Source organism: Lytechinus variegatus, chromosome 4, assembly GCF_018143015.1.
Source record: "Lytechinus variegatus isolate NC3 chromosome 4, Lvar_3.0, whole genome shotgun sequence".
Classification (NCBI taxonomy): Eukaryota; Metazoa; Echinodermata; class Echinoidea; order Temnopleuroida; family Toxopneustidae; genus Lytechinus; species Lytechinus variegatus.
In genome coordinates, this window is record NC_054743.1 from 47,077,985 (window position 1) to 47,098,321 (window position 20,337).

The window sequence follows — 20,337 nt, forward strand, 5'->3', positions numbered from 1 at the left end:
CATGTCACTTCACAGAGGTTATTTATTTTAGCAATTAACACCGGGAAGAGACCTGCTAGGATTGTATGAATTGGGATTGTTGGAAACTGGAACTGCTATGATCCTAAGTGAATAACCATCACGAGTTCGATCGAATTCGTGCTGTCCGAACTTTTATCGCATTAGTCCGACGGGTGCTCATGATGGACAGATTATATTATGCAAGTCAAATGGCCTTTTGCGAATTTCGTATTGATTCAATTTCCCTCATGATTTGTCAGTGGCTGGGACCTTTAAAGGTTCTGAGTCATGCAACTATACTTTGCTCTTATTAGTTTTCAATTGTTTTTCTAAGAATTTTAACAATATTAATTTGATTTATTTATCTCGGATTAATAAGATATTACTGGTTTTAGAAGTTAATTTCTTAGTTTCTCACGCTCATAAGCCCCGCCTCCAGAAAAAGATCGAAAACTCTTGAGCTCGCGAGTCACGTGACCATACGTCATCAAGGGAATCCGGCAGCTAAGCAAACGCAATTGATCGCCCACGTAAAAAGTTTTCGTCTATTGTGTTTACGTATTGTAGCGCTGTATTGTTGAGAAAGTTTACCGAGTTCTTTTTGGAAAAGTTTTGTACATTTGTGATATTTGCGATAATATCAAGATGCCGGCGAGATGCATCGTCGGAGGCTGCAGCAACACTACGAAGGATGGTGCCAGCTTACATTTGTTTCCCAAAGATGCAAATTTACGCAGAATATGGGTCTCGAAAGTGAAGTTGACCCGAGCAAATTGGAGCGGCCCCAGTGACTGGAGCGTGGTGTGCAGTAGCCACTTCGAAGATGCAGATTTTGATGACGGGTTGCATGCTGCTTTTGGCATGAAGAGGACCCGGCGGCTGAAGCCTGACGCTGTGCCTAAAATAAGGAGCGGGACATCGATGCAAGTAAAGAGGAGTGGATCTCGGACAGCGGCGGACAAACGAAAGAAAATGAGGGTGAGCATAATACATTTTGTTATCTTTGCTATTGTTGTGGTCAGTCAGTTAAACATTCAAGTTCAACGACGAAAAGTGTGAGGATCACGTCAATTTCCTTATTTTATTTCTTTTTATTTTGAAGAAGGTGTTTATCACTTTATGATGGTGGGCCCCAACCCAAGACAGTCTGCGAATTAAACAATTTGAGTTAAGAGTTAACATGAATTTCCTTTTATTTTACAAAATCTTTCAGTTAATAATGTTCCTTATATTATTATTAGTATTTTAGTAATGGTAAATGGTAATACTAAATTTCTCATTAAAAAAGGAAAGATAATTATAGGATTTTTTTGAAAAAGCTTCGGGCTGTCATTTTCAGATTGAAAAAAAAATGATAGGGCCTACCCCATGTCTGCGCACTCGATCTTTTCACACGATTCGAGGATTTTGATGAGGCTACATTTTTATGCTGTCACATGTAATGCCCTACATTCATTATTTTTCCACCATTTTGAGTCATATTTTTTTTTCAATACCTGTCAATGTATTGCATGTGTAGAGCTTGTGCCCGTTGCGTATCTTCTTTTACTAGAATTGCGTAGTTATGCATGTGCGCAGACTTGGGGGAACAAACCATAGGATATGCCTTCAAAATAAAAAACAATGAAAAAGGAAATTAAAGTGATCCTCAAACTTTCCTCAAGAGTCCAGGCTCCATATTCATGACATTGGCAACAGGTCTACAAAGTCTACAAATGTTTAAAAGTTTTCTTGTTTGTGCCATTGTGGTTCATTTTTTAAGTAAGGAAATATACAAACCTTTTTTTTGGGTATGATGGCTCTAGTGGTAAAGCTCCCGCCGTATGAACGGGGGTCTTGGGTTCGATCCCCGACCGAGTCGTAAAAAGTGGGACCTCCTGCCTTACTAAAATACTAGTTTCTAGGCACTCTACATTTAGATTTGGAGAAGGATAATAATTACAATTACATTCAGGTATTAATTATTATGTTATGCTGGGCCTGGTGGTAGACCAGTTTCCTAACTGAAGTGGCTACCCTGGTAATTAAAACAGAGTATTTTTACCTTATTTTTAAAAAGCCAAAAAAAAAAAAAATTATGTTCTAGATCCAGATTCCAGGCCTATTGTCATATTTTATATTAATTCAATTCAGTGTTTGTTTTACACAAAGTCATGAGAAGGGTAAACAAATCTGCATGAAAGGAACCTTCTCAATAACATGGTATTATATGTTTTATGTTTTTATGTTTGTACAAAGTTGTTCATGCAATAATTTACAGAGTTAAAATATTCACAATTATGATTGTATAAATAGTTTATGCCATGGAGCTATAACATGTAGATCTATAAAATTTTAGATGAAAAAAAAATTGATAGAAAAATAATCTTTTAATAGTGTACAGAAATAATGAAAATGGTATGAACTATTGGGCTCTATAAGAAGTGATTTAGATATATAATAAGGCATGAAAATTATGATAGCAAATACAACATAACTGAATGGATTTAATAATTACAATACAGGGATTAATGTATACAATGTGCAGAATAAAATTAAATGAAGTTAAGTGGTTGAATGAGATATAAATACAATGAAACATCTCAATTGTCATTATGGTTGCAGTTTGCAGATCTATACAGTAGAATGAATGAATTGACAATGATATTTAAAAAAAAACTAATTTGTTATTGTACATGTATTTTTTATTTTTTCGTGGTATTACATTTTTATACTTGATGAGTCAGAAAGTCTGCCTAAAGATGCTATGATGCAATTTTTGTACTCTGCGAAATAAGTTTTAAAATGTCCCCAAAATATAATAGATCATTTTGTCTTTTGACATGACTTAATTTGCATATTATTATACATAGCCCTCAGAGTAATAAAATGTTAGAACGTTAGAGGTTCCATGTCCCACCAATAATTAATTTCTCACTTTTTCTATTTTTTATGATTTTTAATAATTGTAATACTTAATGCTTATTTTACCAATTCAGCAAATTAGATGCCCCAAATTAGAATAAATATGCATACATCTAATTTCTCGTATTGAAAATTTAAAATGTAATATTTGGACTTTCTTATCCCACCAATGATTACTCCATACAATGCATGGATGAAATTGTGTGGGTGACTTTGTAACAGTTTGTACTCACTGCCGTACATCATACATTATAAGTAGGTAGTGAAATCTAACCGAGGTCTGAATGAAAAATACATCTGAAGGAAGATGATTTCTAATTTCATTCAATTCAATCATGGTTTATTTCGTATTAAAAAAATACATGTTACACAGCCCAAAGGCTAAAATTAGCATGTTTATACGTTATTAATTCCTTAAGTTTATTATTTTAGAAGTAAGAACACATGGCTATTGTGTATATTTTCTCTCATTTTTTATTCAAATTATTCTCACAGATGCTGGATGAATTGCTGTCAACATCTGTTGAGGCTAGGGATGCTGAGGAACAAGGGTCAGCAGTGGAGCCCACATCAATGGAAAGTCAATCAGACACTGATGAGCCAGGATGCAGCCAATGGACAGATGAACATTCATCTGAGTCTGAAGAATCCTTTGATGAACAGGTATGAATTTGTTTTCAAATTGTGCACCCCCTCCCCATAAAAAAACATGAAAGCAAACAAACATAAAGGTATGTTTAATTTAGCAGCAAATAAAGGATAGTATTGAGTAAATTATCAATGGCAATGAATTCAGTAGAATGTAAGATACATGTAAATTATTTTGACATTTTTTTCTTTCCAAAGAAAACAATGCATGTGATTCAAACAAGACATATGGTTCATGAAAAACTCATAATACTTGTCTCTTCAAGTCTTAACATACCTGGCTGTGACTGAAATTACAGTTTATCCAAACATTGATTCAGGTGTAGTTTTGATTAGTATTTGTGCTGGAAACCATACTTTATTTATGTATATATTTTTTTGCATGTCACTGACCAGTGTGTAAATGTATTCAGCATATCTTGGCTACTGTATTGATATCCAATTAACAGCCGTTCAAAGATCCAGCAATGGAATTTCAGCAGCATGGCCTTACAACCTCTGTTGGGATACAGGTCTCTGTAGCAACAAGAGTAAAACGTAAGTTTATTTTTCATTTGTTTATCTATATTGTCAATTTTCCTTTTGAGGCTGGTGCTGGTAAGTTGTGGAAAGTTTTTGTAAACATATGCTCTAGATAATAGATTTATTTGAAGGTGTAAATGTTGCAAATCCACTTAAAGAATAAGTCCTACGCAGTATATTCCGGGCCATAGATAACTTAAACCCTGGATTGCAGATATGTTGTGTTCCCCTATGTCTGAAAATTTGTTTCACAACCAAAGTAAAAGTAAAATATAAATGTACATTTTCAGGGTCACAAAGGGTTGTACTTCTGCAGAACACAGGCTCACAGATACCACCCGATATTCCAGCCTTTATTTCAAGAGGGACCTCTTTTGACAAAGGGGATATACCAGAAGAGAAAGTTGATTCAAAGGAAGTGGAGGAAGAAAGGATATCATCACCAGAAAGTGACGCTGCAGAACCCTCCTCACCTGGATACAAGCCACCATCATCTTCATCTTCATCATCAGATGAGCGTGTAATTGCCAAGCCACAAAAAAGACGGAGAAAACGGTTCGTTCTTTTATTATCCTGTTCAAAATCAATACTAGTGCTGTAAATTCTTTTGAGAAAAACCTCAGACACATATTATAGTAATTCAATAAATAATGCATTTTAGATAACTTTTCTTTTATGTTACAGCGACAGCAGGCTGATGAAATTCTTACATCGTCTTTAAGGATTTTATTTTTGTATTTCTAAACAATTTCATTTGTTGTCTTTTATTTCAAATACAGGAAAAGGCGACCAAGCAAAAAGGCCCCATGGGAAGCCCCAGCCAAAGGTATTCCTCCACACAAGGAAAAAAAATACATTGTTTTTGAGTCCAAGCTTTTGGAGCTGTTGCAGTTTTGTCCATCCTGCAAGTCTTCAAATGTGTCCCTTGTAAAGAGAGAAGTTGGAAGCCTCCTTTCTGTGACAAGGGAGTGCCTATCTTGTGACCAGAAGTCGACAACATGGGAGAGCCAGCCATGGATAGGCCCCTATCCTGCTGGCAACCTCCAGCTGTCAGCAGCAATATTGTTTGCTGGCGGGAGCCCCAGTGAGTCGCTGCGAGTGCTGAAACATTTCAACGTAGCAACGCACTCACGCAGGACTTTCTTTAGACACCAGAAGAAGGTTCTGCATCCAGCTATCACCAACCAATGGCAGAAGCAACAGAACCATCTGCTCACTGAACTGTGTGAACGGGGTCTGCCACTCACCATTGGGGGCGATGGAAGAGCGGATAGCCCAGGACATTCCGCAAAGTTTGGGGTATACACTGCTCTGGAATTGAATATCAACAAGATTGTCGATTTTCAGCTGGTTCAGGTGGGTCTGATTTGCTGTCCTTAGTTCATGTTCCCATGATACATATGACCACAAGTGCCTAGTTTTATTTCATGAAATAGAAAGTAAATAAAAATAATCTGCATTTTTCCAAGACAGGTTAAGTTGAAGCATAATTCCTCTTGTCTTGGTTACTTTTTGTATTCATGTCTGTCAGTTTAAATTGATTAAATTTAAAGGCTATTTAGATGTTCAAGCCCCTAACTGGTATTTCATGTTATCACTCCTGTGTGTTATGCAATGTTAATTCATACTTTGTTTTTTGTTTTTTCATAGAGTAATGAGGTGAAGGGTTCATACCATATGGAGTTGGAAGGTTTCAAGAGAGTTGTCAACTTTCTTGATGACAAGGGACTAGTAATCAGGAAGGTGGTAACGGACCGACATAGACAACTTGCCAAATACATCAGAATCACACTTCCACACATTATTCATGTGTATGATGTCTGGCATGTATCCAAAGGTGAGTAATTATCATGCATTTGTGTCATTCAAAATATATTTAAAATTAAATATTAATTTGACTTGTTTATTATTAAATATTTAGTGCTTGAACTCCTGGTCCTAAGCAAAAGCAACTATACACTCTTGGAAAGCTGCAAATACTCAGAAAACAATGGGAGTTTTATCTAATTTAACTGCTTGCCAAGCGAGTTTTTTGCTTTACAGGCACTCAAATTAGCAAGCTTCAAAAAACAGCAGTATCTCACTTGTCAAAGGCCTGAATTCTGTGATGTCATTTCATGTGAAGCAAGTAGTGATTTAGTCCAGAAATTAATGCTTCTATTTCACATTCCATATCCTTGTTTCTCTTTTGCATCATGCTTGCATTTGGTTTTTTGTATAAATAAAATGTGAGGCAGTTATCTATGACAAAAATTTCGCATGATGTCATCAATTCAGGTATTTTTGTTGTTTTTGTTTTTAGTTTTGGTATATTTTTTATTACCTATATTAGGTGTTGGAAAGAAGGTGCATGCCTTGGCAAAGCAAAAGGATTGTGAAGAACTTGTGCAATGGGAACCAAGCATCACCAACCATATGTATTGGGTGGCTGCAACTTGTGAAGAGGATGAAGACGATCTAAGGGTGGCCAAGTGGAAGTCTCTTATGAACCACATCCAAGGGATCCATGAAGGTCATTCTGAAGTCTTTCCCAAGTGTCTTCATGGTGACTTGGAAGCTCAAGGTCGCAAGAAAAAATGGCTCACACCAGGTAAATTCAGGAATAAGATTCATTTGTTTAATGTTAGATCTGTATCATATGAAACAAGAAAAATCAAACCTTATGAATATTGTATTTTTCCTTCCTGAACTTAGTATGCAATTCAGCATTATGTGTGCAGCAAGCCTACCAATACCATTCATTATAATTTTTTGCCATTATTCTCATAAAGTGTGTTGATTCTATTTTATTGCATTTTTCCATTTTGAAAACTAATTATGACGTCATCTGCTCTTTAGGCATGATACACTGGTTACCCAAGGCAACAATTGTTTAATTAAAGTGCACTGAGAGTCCTTTCAGGTCTGAAATGTGCTATATAAGAACTGCATTATTATTATTGTTATTAATGATTCGGTTCCTTTTTTATCAATTTTTCAGGCACAAAAGTCTGTGAAAAACTAACAGGTATCGTGCAAAGCACCATGTTGTTGAACGATGTGAAAAAGCTGTCTGGAGACCAACAGACATCCTCCCTGGAGTCATATCACAGTCTGGTGAACCGGTATGCGCCTAAGCTGAAGTCTTATTCGTATGAAGGAATGACTAGCAGGTAACTGCACTATATATTCTTTGAGAAGAGTTACATTGGAGCATGTTTCTTTATTTAGCATACACAAAAAATAATTCCAAGCAAAAGTAGATATATATAGGACTCTTATTAAAAAAGGTAGATCAAATGTTTGGATTAAACCCATATGGAATGATGCAAAGGGTTTTATAATCCCCCCCCCCCTCCCTCCCCCAAAAAAGTCTGACAGATAGTAAGAGGCCACAATTCATTTTATAGAATTGAAATTCAAGCATGAGTTTGAATAAACTTAACTTTGGTATTTCGTGACTATTCCATGTAGTTTGGAAATCTAATTAAAGAGCAGACATTTCTATTTTTAAAATTCAGATAGCCCTGATAAGTGACTTTTTGGTATCCTTTTTTTGAACTGTTTTTCTTTTGCAAGGATGAAATATCTTAGTTAAACCAGGTGAAAAATATAAAGCAATTGCATGCTGCATTGTGTTTATGCTGCAATAAGTCTTTGATAATTCTCTGTTTCTGGGACGCACTGTATTAGACATGATTTTACTCCATGCATTTATTTTCTGGTTATCATTCAGGCTCAGACTTGCCGCTATGGACTTCAATGAAAATGGAAACCGACAGCAGGCAAAAACGTTGAAAGGGGACAAGCGGTACATGGTCAGCAAACCAAAGTACAAGCCAGGGAAGGCATCAGTGAAAGCTGTTAAGGAAGCAAAAACATTCAGTGAGTTTATTTTGTTCTGTGTGTTATCGACTATAGTTTCATCATCATATCAGTAACATATTGTGAAAAAGGATGATTCCATGGCAATGATTCATTACTAGAGTAACATCAGTTAAATCATACTTTTCTCATGTGTTGTGTTGATCACAATAACTGTTCTGAACAATATAATCTATTGGGCTTTAGATTACTCGAGAAGAAAATTAGGGAGCATTTTTTTTCCTTGATGCCCATTGGTGGTACATTTTATAGCATACTATCATGGCATAAGAAAAACACTGGTAAAAACTATACCATCCAACATATTTGAATATCCATTAGCTGGTGTAGCTGACCTGTACATGTTGAACCTCACTTTTTGACCATTTTGTATCTCAGAATTTGTTGATGATCTGATGGATGAGGTCGGACGATTGTGCACAGGATCATCTCAACTGCCAGAGAGGAAGGATGCCCCGCCATCTTTATGCAGTGAATATACCTTTCCTTCCAAGGAGGAACTTGTTCAGGATCACCGAAGTCGTTTTAATTAAAATAAGTGAACTGTAAATCCTATCATGCTAATATCGTATACAGCTTCATGATAAATTGGAACTAATGAAAGATTGAACACATAAGTTCATTTAAGAGAAAATTTAGTTACTCTTTTGAACCAGAAACGATCAAATTCCTTATGATTAAACATGCCATTTTTCATCTGATGAACTGTATGTATACTTTTTTTTAGCAAATTTGATATGTACAAATAACAATGTGAAGGCAAATCAGATGACTGAGCAATTTGGTACCTTTGCTTCAAAATTATTAAACAAAAAGAATCATATCTATTATGGATTTATATTTGTTTGAGTTTTGTTCAACAGTAAAGTCTTCCACATAATTGTGAGTGATCAGTAACATAATTTTAAGGAAATACTTTTGGAAAAGATTTGTTCAACAGTAACACATGCACAATTCTTTGCAAGGAGTTTTGTCAGAAACATTATTCATTTATAACGGTGGTCAGTTATTATCATGAGTTGTGGTTCAAAATCTCTCATGCTGGCCGGTTACGACCACTAGCTCCAACAACTATTCCAAAAAAAAGCTTTCATGGTCTATACAATTTCGGAATATTAGTTACTGCAATAATTGTATAAAATGTTAAAGATTTAAGAGCATTATCAGAATGTTTTCTCTACTGTGTTATTTGCATGTAATAAGTAGATATTTCTTTGCATAAATGTGATTGTATTTATAAATGTAGATGAAGTAGTTGAAGTACATTTGATGTGCATGTCAAAGTATTTCACGTTTTAGCCAGCTGCAATTGATGACTCGGGTATGTGTCATGTAGCTCAAAAAAATCTTGCATGACCTGAAGCAATGGCTACTAAAATCAGAAAACATTTTTTTTAAAGCATTTGTACAAGCAACTGTGAAAGAAGTTATATATCATGTATTACATAGATATTTCTTTGGATAAATGTGATTGTGTTTATAAATGTAGGTGAAGTGGTCAAAATACATTTGAAATGCATTTCAAAGTGTTCCATGTTTTAAACAGCTGAATTTGATGATTCAGGTAGCTTCCAAAATTTTCCCTGATGTAACATCTACTAAAATTTGATATCTTTTTTTTTCAAGCATTTGTACATGCAATTCTGTAAACTACCTCCATGTTTATACTTATCTTAACCCATTCAGGACAGGAATTATTTAACAACTAAAGTGATCACATTTTGTTCCTTAAATGGGCAACAGCAATATTTTTTATTTTAAAGCTATATGCTTCTAATTGAATGTGATGTCTTTGAAACCAACATACATGGTTTGGAACTTTGATATTTTTTAACACCAATTTCGATGAAACACACTGGTCTTCAATTCTTCCAATGTGTTGCCAATTTAAGGAGTTTAAAGGTTATCTTCATAAAATTCCTGGCAGTATGGTCACTCAACAACGAGTACAATGTATGCATATTTTTTTTTCTCTCTCTTACTAATATACCTGGTGTATTTTTTATAGCTCTGAAACAAAAATTATTTACGTTAACCACATAAGGTTGATTGTCCTGAACAAGTTAAGCCATAACATGTCTATTGTCCAACTTATATTTGTTCATATTTATGTCTCTTGCACTCATATTTGCTTTTAAATCAATGCTTCTCTGAGAATATAATAGTTTGCAGAATTTTTTAACCAAAAAAAAGCATTCTGTCTCTTGTCTTTCTACAGCTACTGCATAGTTTATGGTTATACAGTCCACTACCATTATATGTGCACTGGAAGGACGCTCTTGTTGCAATGCTCCAAATGTCTAAACTGTGCATTCACATATTTTTTATGCAACTATAAAGTGTAAAATCGATGCCGCATTTATTTAGAGGTAATTGATTTGCCCTGGAAAATCTTATAATGGGAGTGGACTATTTTATCTTTAGACTAAATATTGATGGCAACCATAAAGGATTTTTATATGTAGGTTTAAAAAGGAGATCTCCGAGACTGTACAGTACATTGCAAGTTGGCAATTTGGAAAGTAAATTATAACAAGTGACAGGGACAACTTTCCAATGGGCTGTATACTCAGTTATCAGGGAATTGTGTATTACCCATAAGTAGGGGCCCTGCCGGTCGTACTTGAAATATCAGCATCTTTTATGTTCCTGAGCTTCTTCAAAACCTCTGTAAATATCCGATGGATAAGTAGCTCGGATGTGAGTCACCGCACAGGAAGGTAGGGGGACGCGCACAGATCTGCCTAGAAATCCCCAACACCATCTTGCGAGCTGCCGATAGCCAACGTGCCTGCGTTTCCTACAAAACAATAAATAGAAATAAAAAATAAGTAAATCACATACAGAACATCACATGATTTCTAAATCTACATCATTAAATTTTCCCCAAAATCCCAGACTACCAATGGCGGCGGAGGTAAAAAAAAAAATCTAGAGGGGAACACCAACATTTTTTGACAAGCAACCCCCCCCCCTTCCAAAAAAAAAATGTTATCAACCAAAATTTCAGAGGGGGAACAAGGAAACCTTTTGACAAAAAAAAAGGTGATCGACAAAAAATTTAGGGGGGATTGTCCCCCACCTCAAACTTGGGGTGGGGACCCCCCCCCCGCCTATGCTGACTACTACATGTGCATATATGTTAGGTGATTCATAAGTAAGGAGGGGGTTGTACATGTATTCAACACCTCCGAGTCAAAAAAAGAATAAAATTGAAGACTGCTAAATAACCATTCAAAAAATATATATATACCGTAGCTCATTACAACACTCAACACTGACCTTATGATACATATTTTCATAATTTTAAATGATATAAAACATGATACCATTCAGGACAATTGAGTTGATAAAAATCATTTTTTAATAATTTTCTTATTCAAATATTTGATTGCAGAAAATAAGTGCAATTGTTCATGAAAAAACACTCACTCATTCTCAGTTGCATCATGCCGTGCCCTGTCACCATATTGCTGCCGATACCCCAAGTATGCAGTGTCTAAAACCCACGGATTTAGACAAACCCCTTCAAATCCAGGGTGCTCTGTGATGCAGTTCAGTTCTGCAGCAGTGTACCGCTCCATCATCGCCACTACCTGAGCCACTTCTTTGCAGCAGTAAGACTCGACCACTCGAGGCATTGCTTGGCATCCTCCGCTGCATGAACACCTGCATGAACAACAGAAATTTGAAAAATGAATGAAAACATTTTTAGACTGAAAGTTACCAAGTGTTAGTCAAGTAAAATGATTCCTAGTTTCTCATTTAAATTTTTCAAAAATGAGAAGAGATTATTAATATTCGGTACACCAAAATGCTACTGGGTCAATATCAACACATTTTTCATAAATTCATTTTCACATGAGCCACATGAGCATCGGGCAGCAGCCACAGCACAGATCCGTTCACCAGCCTCGTTTCGGCTTAGCAACGTAACTGAGCTGTGTTTCCAGCCGGAAGCGTCGGGTAGCAGCGGCTGCAGCGCACGCAACTGCTCTGTCACTTCCAATCCGACCCTCTCAGCTGAGACATCTTTATCATGTTTATCAGACACTCAGGGTACTAGTTACGGAGTATTATGTATGAGATAAACTTACCAATTGTTGTTTCCAAGTCTACCCTCAATGTCATTTTCTTGGATGGCACCAACATTCCGAATTTCTTCCCCTGGTTGAAACTCTGGCTCGAATTGGTACGGCAAAATACCCACTGCTTGCATGCCAGCAGCCTGAGCAGGAATATCAGGACCGGCCTCTTCTTGATTTTCTCTGGCAAATTCTTCTTCTCGCTCACTCTCTGAATTCGACCATGGAGAATCTTGATCAGATGACAAGTGGGCAGGATCATATTCACTCTCTGATCCTGAAAGATCACTCATGATTGTGCTTGCGAGAACTTGTGAGAATTCAATGAATGGATAACAATGTATACGCGTGCGTGCTATAGAGGAGCGATCCCACTGCTTGATATTCCCTTGATGACGTCACACAACGATTACGTAATCGGTAGACTTTCGAACAATTTTAGTGGGCGTTCCCTAACCGTGATCTTTTTCCTGATTTGTGTCGAATTGAGACAAAATTACGGGAAACAATTGCCAGATTCGTATTCATCATGAAAAATTGAGTAAAACACACCATAATAAAAAAAATTGAGGTGACAGTGTCATAAAACCTTTAATACATGTGCTGTATCTAGCACGGATCCAACTATCCTCCTGGCCGGTGACAGATCTATTTTCACTGCTGCCCCACGTCTGTGGAATGAACTGTCGATGTGGATTAGGTCATCAGCTTCCCACCATGTTTTTCAGAAATTCCTGAGAGGTCCACATATTTAAGGCTCTGTCACATTGTTCCGTGCAAGCCTTGGGGGGCAATTACCTGTCACTCGCCCACAACAAAGTTTTGATCATGTTCAAAACATTTCTACGCACAAAACAGACAAGCGTGCGCTCCAGCGGGCAACTGCGTGAGAGATACATGGTATCGTCAATGCTGGCGACATGCGGATGGCCTGCAGGTAGTAGCAAGCATAGTCACCTGCAAGTCATATGCAGGGCTTGCACAGAATGATGTAAAAGGGCCTAACAATTGAATGCACCCGTATATTTTCATTGAATTTAGATTACTTTCTCGAATTCAAATCCTGAATTGAATTTTTCTTTCAAAACCGAAATCATAGATTTTTATGGAAGCATACTCTTAAAGTTCACCTTCCGCCCCTCCCGACAGGTCGAGTCCTCCCAGAGCATGATACGGATCGTGGGTCTCTCCGCCACTCTCCCCAACTATGTGGACGTGGCTCGCTTCCTGAACGTCAACCCCTACATCGGACTGTTCTTCTTCGACACCCGATTCAGGCCAGTTCCCCTGGGCCAGACCTTCATCGGGATCAAGACGCCGAACATCATGCAGCAGAGGAGGGACATGGACTTTGTCTGCTATGAGAAGGTCAGGGAGCTTGTGGACCGAGGCCACCAGGTGAGGCTTTCATGAAGTGTGTTGGTTGTAGTTTTCTCCAATATGATTGATTTCAACCTATCAAATACATGTACATTGTTTTAGTAGTGTGTATCAATGGTTAGATAGATCAAGCATTAAAGATAAATTCCAGTTTTGGTAATGATCTCAAAATGACTTTTTACAGAATCTAATATAATGACCACCCAAGTGTCTGTTTGTATGAATAAAAAATATGTGCCAAAGGATTCTGGGAGAAATTGTGTAATTGCTGAGAAATAAGCAAAATAAGCGCGGATTCGGTCACTTCCGTCGGGTCTTTATTCAAGCAATGATAATACACTGTCCCACGTGTGCCTATCTGTGTTGGTGATCTTCAGTGTGAACGTTTTTCAGCGTAGATTTCAAGATTTCACAAAGTTCAGTTTATGTAACTGTACCAGATCTAGATCCTCGATGATATTCTGACAATTAAGCCTGGTTTTACAGACTTTCTCATGAAATCATTGTTTACTGCAACTACTGGCATTCTCTTTAAGCCTGGTTTTACAGACTTTCTCATGAAATCATTGTTTACTGCAACTACTGGCATTTCTCTTTAAATTCTTGGAGCTGATGGATAGAAGCCATTAGGGCTTCGTTTCATTAAAAAAAGTTGCTATTGTAACAACTCTTGCAGGAATGTCAACTTTCATTCTAAAAGCCAATAAGGAAGCAGAATTTTCACTGTTGTCGTGGTAGTCGACATTTCAGCAAGAGCTTCTATAATATCAAATTTTTATGAAAAGGGGCCCAGGCTTTTCACAAATTGTTTCAGTTGTAGTTTTCACCGATATAATTGATTTCAACTTAACAAATGAATAGATTTCAGTAGCCTATTTTGTTTAGATCAAGCACTAAAGCCAGGGACTTAGTGGACATAGGAAAGGTGAGGCTTTCACGAAGTGTTGGGGTTGTTATATCCACTGATTATTTTACTTTCAGCCAATCAAATACATGGATTTCAGTAACTTATAATGGTAAGACAGATTTAAACGCCAATTCAAAAAGGTAGTAGACAGCAGTCAGGCGAGGGTTTCACAGTGTGCTTCGGTTGTAATATTCACTGATACTGCTTCCAACCAATCAAATTCGATAATTTCAGTAGCTTGTAACAGTGAATACCTGGGGCATGCTGCCTAAAGACTAGTATGAGAGTCAGGGAGCTGGTGGCATCATATAGTGGGTTTGTCAAAGTCTTTCGGTTGTAGTAACATTCCGATCACCAATCATATGTTTGTATTTCAGTTGCTTGTAATCAATGGTTACATAGATGAAGCGCTAATTCAGGTTGCTAGTAGACAAAGGTGGTCAGGAGAGGGCTCATGAAAGTGTTTATTCACTTGGTAATATATATGTACAATGTATATCTCGACTTGATATTTCGATTGCTATGAATTAATTGTATGGACCTATTTTGTAATAATAATTGCCCTATTCATTATCATGGTCAGAGTTACGTTATGCTGTGTTCAGAGGAAAGACATCCTGCCAGGGTTGAGAACAGCAAATCCTGTATGGATGAATCTCTTATTGCAGGGAATTAACGCCCGGGGAAGGATTTGAACCCATGGCCCTGTGATCAAGAGATGCAAGTCAGAAACCACCGCACCACCATAATTCATATTCTTGTTTCATTATTTCCCGCAGGTGATGGTGTTTGTGCATGCGAGGAATGCTACGGTCCAGACTGCTATGTACCTGCGTGAGACGGCTAAGGGTAATGGAGAGATCGGCATGTTCCAAGGTCAGCAATCACCAGAATATGGATCTGCTCTCAAACAGGTATGAATAAACAAAACCTTTTATTGTGAGAATTAAATTTGTTGATTTTCAATAAAATTAATCAAAAATATGTTTGAATGATTATTGTATCATTATTACGTGTACCTTGTAAATGCATTATAATTTGACCTTGATGCAATGAACCATCTACCTACCTACCTACCTACCTACCCACCCACCCACCCATTTTACTGGCTGGGATACCCTCCACAAGGAAGGGAGAATGTGCATACCTTATTCCCTGAGATCATCATCATTGTTATTACATTTATGAATATTATCGTGACTATGGTTATTATTATGGTCCTGATAATTATACAATTATCATTACTGCTGGTATCACTACATGTATTCATCCTTTTCTCTTTTTTCCTTCTTATTAGTGTGGTTCTTGTCATGTTTATCTCTTTAGGTGATGAAGTCACGGAATAAACAGCTGCGTGAGCTGTTCCCCGACGGTTTCTCCATCCATCACGCAGGAATGCTGAGACAGGATAGGAATCTGGTGGAGAGGTATTTTGCTGCCGGTCATCTGAAGGTCTTGGTTTGTACCGCCACCCTGGCCTGGGGTGTCAATCTTCCTGCGCACGCTGTGGTTATCAAGGTACGTATCTCTCTTTAATATGGCACTGTAACACCGTTCCTTACAAGCGTCGTGGCAACTCACCAGCAACAAAGTTCTGAGCATGTTCAGAACTTTTCTGCCGAACCAGAAGTGCATGTGCCCCTGTATAGATCTTGCTTTTTTTTATTCATCCTTAAAACTTCAATTTTTGACAGTGTGAAGAGGAATTACTCTATCGAATCAAGGAAAATTGTCAGATCTGACAACTTGTCCGAAAAAAATGTTAATGAAATGTGCCCCTGAAGCCTTTGGTCCTCTGATTGGTTTTTTTACCTGATTGCTATTAAATAAAGCACAAATGTCTGTGAGCAAGCAACAAGGGGACCGACGGCTTAAGGTCCTCTCCGAGGGACCTGGTAATGAGGATTAATGCCTTACCAAATGGCACTAGCGCACCAAGTGGGAATACAAATCCCCTGCTCTACCGACTGAGCTATCGCGCCTCCTCTAGTTGCTTACTTACAAGCATTCATACTTTCTGAATCAGGTAAAAATAAAAGTCACCATACCATATCCAAGGTTTGATAAGAAAATGGTTGCAAGTACTCATTTTAAGAAACTTGATTTAAATAAGCATTTCACTCGTAATTTTTGCAGTACAACTTGCATTCTCTTTCCAGGGCACTCAGCTTTACGACGCAAACAAAGGAGCATTCAAGGACCTCGGGATACTGGATGTCCTTCAGATCTTTGGACGTGCAGGGCGCCCTCAGTATGATAGCTTTGGAGAAGGTTTCATCATCACGACACATGAGAAACTCAATCACTACTTGAGCCTGATCACCAGACAGAACGCCATTGAGAGTCAGTTCATCAGCAGTTTAGCAGATAATCTCAATGCAGAGGTCAGTTGTAAACCTTTTAGGTTCCTATTCTGAAGTCCTTTTTAACCATAACCAGACCGAGGTTGGTTTGAAGTTTTTTTGGGGGATTTTATTGTTATGAATTTGTTAGGTATTTCTTTGTTTTTTCACCAAATTTATAGCAGAATCTTTTTGAAGCATAATTATGCTAAAATCAATTAATTTCAGCTGATGAAAGTAAAAATAATCATAATCTTTAGGAATTAGGTGAGAAACTTCAATTTACGTTGACTTTATACACAAAACCACATTTTTTAGCAATTTTGGGTCTGACATGCACCTATGTAATGTCACAAATTTCGAATTGCGTACACGGGCATCCTGAATTTGGTCTTAAAAGATGCGCACAACTTCAAAGTGAAAAGTCGCCAAGAGGCGAGGGCGAAAAATTTCGCGTAGCGGAAATGTTGCGGAAAGTGATGGGGGGGGGTGGCTTTAGGGTTACTAATAGTCCATGACCTAACTCGCCCTAGTAATGTGAAGCCCAAAATGTGAGAATTTGTTTGCATCATACGTTTCTTAAGTTTACTCTGAGTTGTCTTTCCTCATTCATTGATGGTGTTAAAATCAACTGTCTTTTTTTATCTTTCCAAGACAGTAACTTATGAGTAATCAATTTGAGTGCGAAATGATCAGGTAAATCAAACCTTTACTGTTAGTGATTTGTGTCACAATCGGCCTTCCATATTTAAACCGCAGCTTTCCACCAGAGTTGAAATTAACCTCAAGACCAGAATATGGGCTTAAGAATTCTGCGCAAGGAGAAGATGAATTGGAAGAAAAAAAAGAGAATTAATGTAGCTTGAGTGAGTTTGACATCATCAGAGTCAACAAGCTTGTTCAGTATGTAGAAGACCATAATCCCTCTTTTTTCTATTTCTATTCCAATCTAGATTGCTCTTGGAACAGTGAGCAATGTGGACGAGGCTGTACGTTGGCTGAGCTACACTTACCTGTACGTGAGAATGCACCTCAACCCAATGGCCTATGGCCTCATGTACAAAGACACACAGGTGAGATAAAGATTGCAGAATGTTTGCACTGCTGACTGTTCTGGGATTTATCATGATTTTTTTTTGTGGGGGCAGGTTGGAGACATTTAAGGAAAAATTCCAGTAGTTGCACTAAACACTGATTTCATGAGAAAGTCTGTAAAAAAGGCTTTATAATTGTCAGTATATCACCGAGGATCTAGATCTGGTAGTTACATTAACTGAACTTTGTGAAATCTTGAAATCTACGCTGAAAAATGTTCACACCGAAGATCCCCAACACAGTATAAGCGGACGTGGGACAATGTATAATTATTGCTTAGAGCGTCGGGCCAGACGCTCTACCCGAATCCTGTGCTTATTTGCTTATTTCTCAGCAATTACACAATTTCTTCCAGGATCCTTTGGCACATGCGTTTTATTCATACAAACAGACACTTTGGTGGTCATTTCATTTGATTCTGTAGGAACTCATTTTTATATCGTTACCAAAACTAGCATTTACCTTTCAGAAAAAATTTAATACCAAATATCGTATGGCCCTCTGTACAGAGACACACACACGAGTGAGATCAAGGTCGGGGAATACTTGCACTTTTTTGTGGGGCGAGTGGAAGTTGCTGATATTTAAGTAAATATTTATTTGTTTATTCTGTTTAGTACATTCATATATTTGAATATGCTTGTTGTTATGTTCATTTTTGAAAATGGAAATAAATAAGTAGAAACTTGAACCCAAGGATCTTTAAAAACTTTGTTTCTATGGTAAAAAAAGGTGTCAATTAAATGCGACCTTGCAACATTGACATGTATGTTCCACTGTGATTTTGATTTTCAGAGTGACCCAGGCCTTGCCAAGTTTCGTAATGACCTGATCATCACAGCAGCCCGTAGTCTGGACAAGGCCAAGATGATCCGGTTTGTGGAGCATACCGGCGACCTCCATTCGACAGACCTCGGACGGGTCGCAAGCCACTTCTACATCAAGCATGCCACCATCGAGAAGTTCAACGAGATGATGAAATCGGTCATGAGCGAGGCCGAGGTCTTCTCCATGGTCTCGCAGGCGCAAGAGTTTGAGCAAATCAAGGTATAGTTTGGCAGAACCTTTCTTTCATTTTGCATTTTATCTATTGAAATGGCAGAATTTCTATCAAGGTGTATTAATGAAATCTTGTAAATATTTCACCGTAAGATCATCCTGAGTTGCCTACTGAAGGTGGAGTAGAGAAACTTACATGTTAAAAAAAATTTGATGTTTCCTGTGTGATCCAAACCACAGGTTTGTGAGGATGAGGCCGTTTCAAGAACATCCTGATATCCCTGCTCCAGGTCGAGAAGAGAATTTTCTTGTGCGGTTAATGATATATCTTGTTTGATCCCAACCTTAGGTTCGTGAGGATGAGATGAGAGAACTCCAGGACCACCTTGAAGACGATTGTGAGATGCCCGCTGCCGGTGGGGTAGAGAACGCTCATGGTAAGGTCAATATCCTCCTCCAAACCTTCATCTCTAGAGGCAACGTGGATAGCTTCTCCCTCGTCTCGGATTCAGCATACGTTGCTCAGGTGAGTGTACCGGGTGTTATGACATTTGCTTTGGCTACAATTGCTCCGAAAGCAATTGCTATGGCGATATTTATCTCCGGAGACAATTATCTGGGCATTATTTTCTCTAGAGTTAGGGTTGCAATGGGGTTTTATGTTAGGTTAAGGATAGGGTATCGTGTTAAATCCAGCAATTGCTGCCAGAACAATCGTTTACAAGTACAGTTCCGTCAAGTACCGTTATTTTTTGGAATATAAACCGCGGCCGTGTATTAACCGCACCCCCAAAATCAGGAGGCTCTAAAAAAAAAAAAAAATTGGCAAACCGAGTTTGGTATTATTTGGATGTATGAATTAAACTGACAATTATTTGACAGACCAAAAGATATATTACTAATTTTCATATTTTAAAAAATGGTTACTCCATTCTTTAACTTTATTTTTCAAAGAATATGAATTATTTCTTTGTAGAATAAAGAAAAAAAAGACCATGAAATGGCAGTATTGTATATCAAACTTATAGTCTAAAAATGGAAAAAGAAAACATAAATGTTGAGATAAAGTGAGGGAGAAAAAAAAATGAAGAATAGAGGACATTTTTTATTGCTAATTTTCAAACCGATTACGATCGATTATGATTATATGCCTATTGTAAAGCATTTTCAATGCACTTTTTAGGTGTAAAAAATAAGTTTTCATTACAAAAAAACAGGGGTTTTTTTAAGGAAAAGGTGACCATAAAATGGCATTTTTTAATATCAAAATTATGGTATAAAAAGGGAATGTTTTTTTTTTAATATTGAGAGAAAACTAGAGAAATAAAGAATAAAGGACATTATTTATTGCTTTTTTAATAACCGATTACGATTGATTATGATAACATGTCTATTGAAGAGCATTTCCCGTGCAAGTTTTGTTGAAAAAAAAGTTTTCATCACAAAACAATCAGTTTTTTTTGGGAAAACATTTTTAAATTGATAGTAGTTAAATAAATCATATAAACTAATTTTTACAAAGAAGATTTTTCAAAGAAAACTTTGCAAAATATACTCCCTATTTTTAGTAACCAACAAATAATTATACATT

At 37.2% G+C, this 20,337-nt stretch overlaps 2 protein-coding genes across 2 annotated transcripts in view; both read left to right on the forward strand.

The window, feature by feature from the left end:
- The window catches only part of LOC121414190 (activating signal cointegrator 1 complex subunit 3-like), a 63,219-nt gene that overhangs the window by 12,902 nt on the left and 29,980 nt on the right, over positions 1-20,337 (forward strand). Inside the window, exons 11-17 of the mRNA XM_041607266.1 lie at positions 13,173-13,421; positions 15,090-15,224; positions 15,637-15,828; positions 16,470-16,694; positions 17,606-17,725; positions 18,543-18,794; positions 19,096-19,272. Of these exons, the coding sequence (XP_041463200.1) occupies positions 13,173-13,421; positions 15,090-15,224; positions 15,637-15,828; positions 16,470-16,694; positions 17,606-17,725; positions 18,543-18,794; positions 19,096-19,272 (1,350 nt within the window). The remainder of the gene's footprint in view (positions 1-13,172; positions 13,422-15,089; positions 15,225-15,636; positions 15,829-16,469; positions 16,695-17,605; positions 17,726-18,542; positions 18,795-19,095; positions 19,273-20,337) is intronic.
- LOC121414191 lies at positions 279-8,672 on the forward strand. Its single transcript, XM_041607267.1, has 10 exons — positions 279-978; positions 3,400-3,567; positions 4,002-4,089; positions 4,365-4,629; positions 4,854-5,430; positions 5,725-5,911; positions 6,407-6,664; positions 7,055-7,226; positions 7,790-7,938; positions 8,317-8,672. Exons 1-10 carry the CDS (start codon positions 646-648, stop codon positions 8,469-8,471), a joined length of 2,352 nt encoding a protein of 783 aa, XP_041463201.1. The 5' UTR covers positions 279-645; the 3' UTR covers positions 8,472-8,672.

Coding starts and splice junctions, on each gene's coding strand:
- LOC121414191 (XM_041607267.1), top strand. CDS start 646: ATGCCGGCGAGATGCATCGTCGGAGGCTGCAGCAACACTACGAAGGAT. Junction 979..3,399: donor ACAAACGAAAGAAAATGAGG/GTGAGCATAATA, acceptor TTATTCTCACAG/ATGCTGGATGAATTGCTGTC. Junction 3,568..4,001: donor AAGAATCCTTTGATGAACAG/GTATGAATTTGT, acceptor TCCAATTAACAG/CCGTTCAAAGATCCAGCAAT.